Genomic DNA, 10,957 nt, shown 5'->3' on the forward strand with positions numbered 1-10,957 from the left:
GAATTCTTAGACCGGGGTGTCGCGCGTAGAATATTGTAAAAGTACAGTGGCCCCGGTGTAAAGATATTGAAACTCTTTATCTCGTGACTCATCCTGAAAGCGGCATTTCGTTTTCCTTGGTCGTCGCCGTCGCTATCATCAAAAATGATAATAATCGTGACGATAGTTGCGGTTCGTCTCCAGCTGTGCGAGTTCCTGCAAGATCTCCCGCTGTTGGAAAAAGCTTCCTTCTATTATTGTCTTTTCTTCACCTCCCGTCAATATCCACCACGAAGCGCGGTCATTTACTCGGGAGGAAAGAAGTTTGATCATGACGGTGGTTGCCTGAATTGAAATCGCGAAATTCATGGAAATGCTGAATCCGTCAACATAGAATTAAAACAATCGTATAGTCACATTGCTGGTTTGTTTCCGAGCGGAAATAGCTTGTATTGTGTATTGTGTATTCAATAGTTATTATAATACAGCTATTTCAGTCACCGTTATCACCTTTTATCTAATGTTAACCCGCATACCCTTGTAATGCTCATAAGATTAAACCTGCATTTTCCTGAGCGCAACAATTACTTAACGACGGAATTGCTCGAGTAGAAAACTCTTTAAAAAAAGAAAGCAAAATAAAAAAACAATTTTCATCAAATTATTTAAATCACACACACACACACACACACACACACACACACACACATATATAAATGTCTCAGAAAGAGACACGTAAAAAAGTCGACTGTAAAAAAATCAGCATTCCACGCGGTCAGACGAGCGACGAATTTTATTCTTTATTCTTTAATAAGCTAATTACGTCCGACGTGTATTTGGCATTGCGTGCGGCGCTTGACGATGAGTGGAATTCGTAAAGCGAGACGGTCGACATACAGCCAAGCAATGAGTCATATCTGCTGTACTCAGGTCGTCGTCTGCGCTTTGTCAAAGGCGAGTGACAAAAACCGCATCCCGATATAAAAAAAAAAAACCGCATACTAAACGGTCGCTACTAATATTAAACCCAAACTATGTTAACTCGAAACATGCGTCAAATCTATGCTGAAGGGAGAAGAAATAAATTAAGATGAAAACATTTATCATCAACATTTTCACGACAATATTAGAAGTGTTATTTATTAAAATTATTTTGCAATTAAACACTCTTTTGCTTTTGTTCTTATTGACTTGGTCTTTCATGATTGTAAACCCGAGAGTCTCACTTAATCATTGGTTTACTATATAATATATTAATTTTAACGAATCATTGTAATCAGTAATATACATTATTCACTTTTAAATACACATAGTCCAATAAGAGTTCAATTTTTTATGGAAATTTTATTTTATTTTATGTAGGACTGGAATTAATTAGAAGACACACTATTACTAATGAACACTCTTTAAATATGCCTCTGCTTCCATGTTCTCTTTTGCGCCACCGTCTCAATTAAAAAATCCCCAATTACATTTATACACAGTTTAAGAAACTGTGATTATGGGACGGTCGAATTAAGGGATCTCTCTGATGATCGTTGGCGGGAGAAAAATATCAGATGGATCAAACGTGAGCGCTAATTGCTAAATTAAAGGAACAAGATAAGGTAATAACCTCGAGTAGAGGTGGCGAAGGAGGATTTCGCTGCTTCTCAACCGGAAGTCGCACGCGGCCAGTTATTTCGAACGCGTCGACTCGATCTTCTTGCGTGTCGGCCGGCCGTTCTAACACAAAATGCAATAATGTAATGTAGCTCCTAACGATGCATTCGTTCCACGAAGCATGTATCGATCGCGCGAGACCGAAACGTGTACCGCGCCGATCTGATTCCGTCGGTTTAACTGTATCTCATTAATCCGTTAACTCAGAGTTAGTCAGCGCGATGTTCTCGACATTCCTTCATAACTACGCTACATTACAACGTCATTATCGCAGCGCGGATACAAAATATTACGTTCTCCGAATATCGGTAGACCTTCGTGATTGTAGGAATAACGAAACTCAACTTGCGCGATATCTATTATACACTATGATACGTACAATTGATGCGTGCGTGCTCACTTTTATTTGTATTACGTTTGCAAGGCCGGAAAAAAATAATTAGACATTCCTGTTATTTTTATACGATTCTGTAAATATCTGTCAGGAAACGGAAATATGAAACGATGATAATATTACCGTTTCTCCTGTGAAATTCATATGTGCTAAGTAACTTCTGTTGGTAAGATTCTATCGGTGTTTTCAATTTTACAGCTACTGATAACGGACTGTAAGCTACTATCCTACAAGTACCGGTAACATTTCGCTTCATAAGGGAATGTATGTCAAATAGATGGATGCACTAGTGAATATTTATGTGATACTAACGTATTCTTAATTTAAAGCTATATGTCGGTCAATGTATTCTTGTGAATAGAAATTTATAAAAGTTCCAAAATTATCTTACCCAGAATTATAATTGGCGTTTAAATTAATCTAGTAAACGTTAAGTAAAAAATATTGCAGTTCTTTCTCTTTGCTATATTAATTTTTAGGTAGTTACTCATACATATATCATGATAAACGTGACCGACACTCCATTAATTGAGAACGTAATTATGTGGTCATTATATGACCATTTCAGTAATTATATGGTCATTTTATGACATTTTATAAGTCATTATATGACTTATTTCGGGTAAATTTAAAATTCTTGCTTTACACATCGAATAACTGAATATTTAAGATCAATACTCTCACATCGTACACTTCATGGGTTTTTATTCACATCTATTTGCCATGGTATAAAACTGCGTATGATAACAGACGAATATAAATATATACGAAGTCTCTGAAAGTACAAAACTCAATAGCGCTAAGAAGTCTAGGTCCGTATAATAATCAGGGAGTAGTGCGAGACGACATGATTTATATGATAATAATTTATTCAAATATGGATAGAGCGACCGCTTTTGAGCGGTTATACATTGAATGGTAAGGGCGCGCGTGAATTAGTAATCGAAAGTAAAGTATACTATAGAAAAATACATGAAAATAATAAATCATGTTTCGAATTTACCACGCAAAGCGCGGTATTATCATCATCGCAAGGGCAACGAAAAGCGCGCGCGCTCCACAAAAATTCGGAACCGAAGTCTGTAAAAAATAGATACAAAAAGAGAGATAACGTAGAGTTAAGAAGCTGGGTGAAGGGTTGTGTGTCGTGTTGCGTTATCGCTCGGTCGAGAGAGGAGAAATAGAACGGTAGTTTCCGTCGGGTGTTGTCTATTTTCTCTAATTCTCGTCGACCTCGGCTTCCTGCTCCTCGTCGAATTCTGCGTCCTCGTCCGCGGTAGCCTCCTGATACTGCTGATATTCCGACACCAGGTCGTTCATGTTGGATTCGGCCTCGGTGAACTCCATTTCGTCCATACCTTCGCCGGTGTACCAGTGAAGGAAAGCCTTTCTCCTGAACATAGCGGTGAACTGCTCGGAGATGCGCTTGAACAACTCCTGAATGGCGGTGGAGTTGCCGATGAACGTAGCGGACATCTTGAGACCACGTGGCGGAATGTCGCAGACGGCGGTCTTTACATTGTTTGGGATCCATTCCACGAAGTACGAGCTGTTCTTGTTCTGGATATTGAGCATCTGCTCGTCAACCTCCTTCATCGACATTCTGCCGCGGAAGATGGCAGCGACTGTGAGATACCTGCCGTGCCTGGGGTCGCACGCGGCCATCATGTTCTTTGCGTCGAACATCTGCTGGGTAAGTTCGGGCACGGAGAGAGCTCTGTACTGCTGGCTGCCACGGGATGTGAGAGGCGCGAAACCGGGCATAAAGAAGTGCAGACGGGGGAAGGGTACCATGTTCACCGCGAGCTTCCTAAGGTCAGCGTTCAGCTGACCAGGGAACCTAAGGCAGGTCGTGACACCGGACATCGTGAGGGAAACGAGGTGGTTCAGATCGCCGTACGTTGGTGTCGACAGTTTCAAAGTGCGGAAGCAGATATCGTATAGGGCTTCATTGTCGATACAGTAGGTTTCGTCGGTGTTTTCGACAAGTTGATGTACAGACAACGTGGCATTGTACGGCTCGACGACCGTATCGGATACCTTGGGCGATGGTACAACAGAATATGTATTCATAATCCTGTCGGGGTACTCCTCGCGAATCTTGGAGATCAGCAGAGTGCCCATACCGGAGCCGGTACCACCACCGAGAGAGTGAGTGAGCTGGAACCCTTGCAAGCAATCGCAGCTCTCGGCCTCCTTCCTTACTACGTCCAGAACGGAATCCACAAGTTCAGCGCCTTCAGTGTAGTGGCCCTTTGCCCAATTATTGCCTGCACCAGACTGCCCGAATACGAAGTTGTCCGGTCTGAAGATTTGTCCGAACGGTCCAGAGCGCACGGAGTCCATAGTGCCGGGTTCCAGATCGACGAGAATGGCACGCGGCACGTACTTGCCGCCCGACGCCTCATTGTAATAGACGTTGATTCTCTCCAGTTGTAGGTCGGAGTCACCGTGGTAGGTGCCGGTCGGGTCGATGCCATGTTCGTCGCTGATGATTTCCCAAAACTGTAAAAAATATTTTCCCATTAGTTGACGATGAAAATTACGACACTAACGTTATATGAATCTGGCCAGTTCAAACAAATGATAATTAACAAACTCGGATATGTCCGCGTTGTTATGATCTTAGCAATAGAATCTTGCTTTGCTACTGAAAACATACGAATATCTCTCCGCTAAATTCAATCGCAAGATATTCGATTGCGGAAAGAAGAGCGTCGCGCGCTTCGACTTGCAACAGCAAGTGTTATCCGTGCCGGAACGAATCGGCGTTGCCGACAAAAATTAGATACGCGTTCCAACTCTCGCATCATCCGCGCGCGCGCGTGTGCACAAGCAAAGGAAGTAAGTCTCGCGCACCGGCTTTCTCCCCGCAATTATCCTTCACATCCGTTTCCAGCCTTCCATTGTATCGAGCGAACGGAACCGGTTCAACGACCTCGCAGCGAATAGCTCGCGTGTAATTAATCGTAATAATACTCGGCCTGCACACCGAATTACATTACTTCTTTTTTTTGCTTTGGCGCGTATCGAAGCGAACGCACTGACCCTCTCACAACCGAATCGGCCGAGCGATAATCGAGATTAATTAGCACGTATCGTAGGCGCGGTTTCGTTCCAAGTCTCCGAGAGGTCCGGTCGATCGACGCGTCGAAGCGCATCGCGATGTTCCGCGCACGACGCCAGCGACGCGGCGCGACGTAACGCGACGCTGCTGCAGCGAACGGGTAGCCGCCACGTAATCTCCCGGAAGCGCACGCTTCACCATGATAATCGCATAATCGGCGTGTCATGCTGAAATGTCAATCGTCTCGTAAACGTCTTCTAATTTAGCGCTGCAACTGGGATCACATAATTGTTAAATTGAACGCTGAAGTTCTCCTAGACGACTTAATAGTCGACTTGAATTGTCTGAGAACCCATTTTCCCAGTCCCGCTATTAATGACAAATACATTGATAAGTATTACGGGCATTAATGAGCAACACGGATTAATACAAAGTCGACTTAAACGCCGGAGGACACTTTCTCGCGCGCAGATTTCCATTAGCGGAGGTGGATTGGGTGTGTCTGACGCAACTCCGTATTTGCAAACAAAAGAGGACGCTAATTACAAAATTGCCGGTGTACCGCATACAGTCGCCGGTGCATCTCCGCTCTATCTCGTGAACGTGGTTCAAAGACCCCGCGTGGTATATTTCTGGAAATCGACGTATGTGTGTGTGTATGTGTGTGTACACACACAAGGTACGCGTGTATCTCCGAGCACAAAAGTGTGTAAATAGTGCATTGCTAGACCGGCGTAATTGTATTCTCGGTTAATAATTCAGGTATCAACGTGTTATCGTAAGTCCGGAATGCGTCGGGAATCGCGCGGCTGCTACGCCAGAATGTGGCAAGGAACTGAAATTATACTCGCTACTTGGCAAATCATTCGTTTCCGGAAATCCCGTGATAAATACGTTCCATCAGAGAAGTCGGCGGTCCTCAATTTGTTCGTTTATTTATAAATCCGATAAATCGGAGAAAACGATTTCGTTTTCAATTTGCACGACTTCATCCGTCCACTTACAAACGTTCAACTCGTTGTAGAAGAAATTTTTTGATAAAGAAGAGATATTTCTCGCAAAATATGATCACAAGTTAGAAATAAGTTCTTTTTACACTCGAATTTGATTGTTTATTTCCTCTCGGCAATTTCTCTCAATTGACGGAATACTCAACGAGTTGCGGTCGTAGATAAAATTATACGTAGATACGAAGTACGACGAGTGCTTGGATCGAATGCGCACTCTCCGCGCAGCCGTGCGAACCTTTTTGCAGCGGCTGGCGATTATTGAATAATCCCGAGCTCCATATACAACCTGCGTGAAAGTCAGCGTAAAACCGTCAAGTCCGCCTACCGTTCGCTACATACGTCCCACATGGAAACGATGGGTGTATTAAGCGAGGACCATATATGAGCATCGTCGTTCGAAAGCTAAGATCGCCCAACCCTATCTACCTCTTCCCCTCTCCCTCCCCCATATCTCGTCTGACCGCAATGTATGTATATGTTATAGCCAGATATGAGTCACCAATGTCACCGCTATATATAGAGATGATGACTGTAAAACCAACACGGTCGTGCAATTAGCATAAGCGACGATCGCTCGGTTTATGCACCGCGACGACAACGATGGCTCTGCTTGGCCCCGTTAGATTCCGCCGATTTCTCTTAGAGTCGGTCCACGACTAATTTCGCGGCTGCACCAGGAGCCAGCGACGCGGCCGACGTTGCTAGACCGGAAGAAACGCAGAAAGGTCGTACCGTTATTCTAAATGCACACGTCGACGTGTTGCATTCTACGCGTTACGTAACCCGCCGAGCGAGCAGATGCAATTGGTCCACGAACGGTGTTCCTATCGTGGATCCCCACTGACTTTTAACGGGCCGTCGTTTATGGTAAATAAAGGAGACCTGTATAATAAGGAATGTTAGCAGTCACATTGTACACTATCTAAATTGCTAAGAGATACGCACCATAAACATGCCAACTGGATAATCAGGGTCTGCTAAAATACGACAAATAATTTTTTAAGAAGTTTTCTAATGTTACGTGTTTTAGCAGGTCGGAGCATTTAGTTCCACTTTCGTTTTTAGACGAATCAAAATGGCTTCAGTGCTTAAATATGCCACGAACTGCCGATAAGAGCTATAACTTGCGATAAGGTTAATCTGACTAATGAGAAATGCGCTCGGCAGACAAAGTCACGGTTTTTCATTACGAAATACACGATCCTGTAGAAACGTTGAGTTGTAACGTTGGCAAGTGTTAACGTTGCTGTTAGAGCATACTACAAATAAATAATTAAAAAGAGCATAACGGATAACTGAATTTTCCCAAAGAAGTATATTATGTTTTATTTGATTTATGTAAATTTATATATTGTAGACAGTTACTAATTGCTAATCAAACCAACTCATCTAAACGGATATTTTTTTATAATTTTATGGTAGTGTATAAAAACCATTAAGCCTCGCGGATGAGGATATGAAATAGTCGTATTGACTGGAAGATGAGTCTCGCTCGTAAATTTCCTCTCATAAACCGGACATTGAAGAAAAATAGTTGTATCTTCATCGACTGATAAGATAAATATCTGAAGACGCGGTAATGTTAAATTCTATTTAATAGTAATTACTATTTAATAGTAATTTAATAGTAAGTGATTCTAAAATCCTGTTATTATCCAAATAAAAAATATTTTACTTCTTGATTCTATATTAAGACCGGATATCATTTATACATATAGTAGTGACAAGAGGTGCGTGCACATTTTGAACTATTAAACAGATACAAAATCGATTTACCATTGACAACTGATACATAAAATTTATCTTAAAAATAAAATTAGAATCGTTATTGGCAACATTTGCAGAAATGCTGCGGTGAAATTTTAAGGGTGAAAGTAATAAAATAGTAATGGTCATTGAGTCGCGGCGATAGACATACCCAGCCTTACGGACCCGACACGATCGATACACCTGGCTATATCCAGAGAGAGGGTCGCCTCGTCGGCAACGCGAAACGGTTCGAAACGGGCCGAGGTGATGCGGAGGAAAATGGCGAGAGAGGATATATCGCCGTCTTCCTTTATTTGGGAGCGCGTTGCCGTGCTACGTGAGACTCGATGTCCTTGGACTCGAAGGCGTCACTGAATGGGCATTCGTAATAGTTACACAACGAGCACCGTCGTCGTTGGGTGAAACGTAGTTTTACGGTTTTTACCCTTATAGAATGCACTTTTATTCGGCATACGTTTTCTCTTCATATTTCATATCCTGTGATGAACAAGTAACTCCGTATGATACTGAGAAAATTCTTTCGACGAAATATATGTTCCTCGTAAGAAAAAACTGTGATATCGTAGTCAAATTGCAACGCATGGTTGTATATCTTCGGAATACAAAGAAGGCACAGTATATGGTGTACCTTCCCAAAACTAACTGTAGAAGTCGTTAATATAATTTCAAATTTTACACTTGTGCTTAAGAGATGACCTTCTACTCCACAAGTTGTAAAAGTTTCTGATAAAATATTATTGTTTAACCGCGTTTCATGGATTTTTCTTCACTTATCAGATTACACTCCTTTGGCGATGTGATTCAATTATCGCTAAATTTTATCACGTAATGACGACTTTCAGATTAGATGAAAATAGAACAGCGCACTAGTTACACACACACGCGGTTGCAAGACTTTTGGAAAACAAATTCGTCGACGACACTGCTTTACTTTTATCATTATATCTACATAGTGGGTACAAACAGATATAGAAAAAAAGGGAACAAAAAATAATCTTTACTAGCACGCTAGCATGATGTCAGTTCGATTGAGATAGACAACTCGGCAAACGGGCATTGACTTAGTGCAGCAGCCTTAAAAATTACAGAGGCATGACGACGGACGTCAGTAAGCTTCTCCTCGATCTTTACCATTCTCACGAGAAATCTTCTGTAGACAAGGGATCAATAGTATTATAAAAAGATCTTTCAAATTTGTTTCCTGATTAAGTAAAAGAACGCAATGTAATTATCTCAAAGAATTAGTTTACAAATTTCGAGCTTTATTCTCCAAGAGAAGGATTATTTTGTTTACCGACACCGTAAAGATTCGCGTAACATCTAATGATACCAAAAGCGATAAGTGATAAAGATAAAAATAAAAAATGATCAACTAAATATCTCTAATAAGTCGATACAAAGTAAGCGTGAGACTATAATAGACTATAATTTAAAAACGCCGACTCGTATGATTAACGAGAAATCGTGCATTGGAGCGTATCTGGACTTATGAAAATATACAGTTACGTGTCATTGGTTGTCCGTTAACAAGCGTCATAAAATTTTTAAAATACACCCGCCTAGCGACGTGTAGCCGTTAGAGCGATCACGACGCCACACGGTCGACGGACGCGGCGAAGGAATTTCATCTGCCGTAAGGGATGTGCACACCGAATGAATGAATGTGTAAGTTGAATACAATACTATACGCAGTGGGCCGCATTCACAGCTTGTTCGGTGTGTACTCGCCTTTAGGACGTGTCGGTACGAACAAGATAGAAGAGGTGCCGTAAAAAAACAGATCGAGGAAAAAAGATATAACAATAGTTTCTATCGAATAACGTTGCAAGAATGAAAAATTGTTAAATATAAAAAAAATTGAACGGGGATCAGTATGTCTTTTATATGAATAATATATATTTTACAATTTATCGCACAAATAATTTCTTATCTTTCGTTTTGCCAGTTTTATAAATGTAAAAAGTTTAGCGTAGTAGTGTCGGGAAATCGACGCTCAAGAGTTTCAATGAGTCAGAAAAGGTGAAGGTAAGTAAGAAAGAAAGAAAGAAAGAAAGAAAGAGAGAGAGAGAGAGAGAGCGAGGAAGAGATGCGCGCGCAAGCGGTCGATGTCGCATCGTAAAGTGACTATCTTCACATCGCCGAGAGGTATGCCACACCCAAGCCCGCGTAGACTTTTGGACAGTGACAGATGGATTTAGCGATTTTAGTGAATAATTCGTACAGTACACTTGATTTCTCGCCAGATCAATGATTCATAATGAACACGGAGTTACGTGCATATCGAGTATAGCGACGCGCCGTAGAGAAGATGGCCGACGTGCAAGCAGCAGCAGCAACGACGACGACGACGCCTCGTCCCGGAACGCAGTGGCACGACGTAAGAAAAGAACAGGGGGGAACAAAAAAAACCCGTTAGACTCTGCCCGCTCGCGCCGGCCGGCCGGCGAGCTCTTGTCGCCATGACAGGTCTTCGACCGTGCGGGCGAGGCACCGTCGTTTTTTCGCATACCAGCGTCGAGCGAAGCGAGAAATTCCGCACGCCGTCAAGAATTGACGCGCCGCGATCTTTTTCCGAGATTACCGTCGCTCACCGAGAAAAATGGCGCGGGTCCGTGTATCCGGTCGAAGACATCCTAGTCGCGATTATGGCGTAATTCCTCGTCAACGAGACGCGTTCCGTGCGGTTTCGGACGGACGTACGAACCGCGACGAGAAATCGGCACGGCAGTTCCGCGGTAGCATCGTCGATCCGGCCGGCCGTACTCTAATCCCGAACACTGGCCCACGAACAAAGGAACGCACGACACGCGGCATCAGCTCGTTCGATCGCGTTTCGGTCTCCTGCTAGGCGACATACCTTCGCTCCAATTTGGTTGCCGCACTGGCCGGCCTGGATATGGACGATTTCCCTCATGTTGCTCGTGCGAAGAACTGACGCCTCAAAGGGGTTCTTGTATCTACTGCGACGACGGCTGCAGCGATTGCTACCGAACCAGCGAACGACGACGAACGTAGACTAGCGCGTCGCGAGAGCCCAGAGACGAGTATGCGCCGGCTGCGGTGTCCGTTACAGAT

General features: G+C 42.9%; 1 protein-coding gene across 1 annotated transcript; it reads right to left on the bottom strand.

The window, feature by feature from the left end:
• Positions 1–2,723: 2,723 nt before the first annotated feature.
• On the bottom strand, positions 2,724–10,957 carry LOC116841801 (tubulin beta-1 chain). Its single transcript, XM_032810179.1, has 2 exons — positions 10,740–10,957; positions 2,724–4,540 (listed from the first exon to the last, which is right to left on the bottom strand). Exons 1-2 carry the CDS (start codon positions 10,794–10,796, stop codon positions 3,254–3,256), a joined length of 1,344 nt encoding a protein of 447 aa, XP_032666070.1. The 5' UTR covers positions 10,797–10,957; the 3' UTR covers positions 2,724–3,253.

Source organism: Odontomachus brunneus, unplaced genomic scaffold, assembly GCF_010583005.1.
Source record: "Odontomachus brunneus isolate Ranch 3 - 2012 unplaced genomic scaffold, Obru_v1 Obru_scaffold_018, whole genome shotgun sequence".
NCBI classification, from domain to species: domain Eukaryota; kingdom Metazoa; phylum Arthropoda; class Insecta; order Hymenoptera; family Formicidae; genus Odontomachus; species Odontomachus brunneus.

What these genes read in the sequence shown, in the direction of transcription:
- LOC116841801 (XM_032810179.1), bottom strand. Translation starts at nt 10,796, where the DNA reads ATGAGGGAAATCGTCCATATCCAGGCCGGCCAGTGCGGCAACCAAATT. An exon ending in GCAACCAAATTGGAGCGAAG is followed by an intron (nt 4,541 to 10,739) that starts GTATGTCGCCTA and finishes TATTTTTTACAG; the next exon opens with TTTTGGGAAATCATCAGCGA.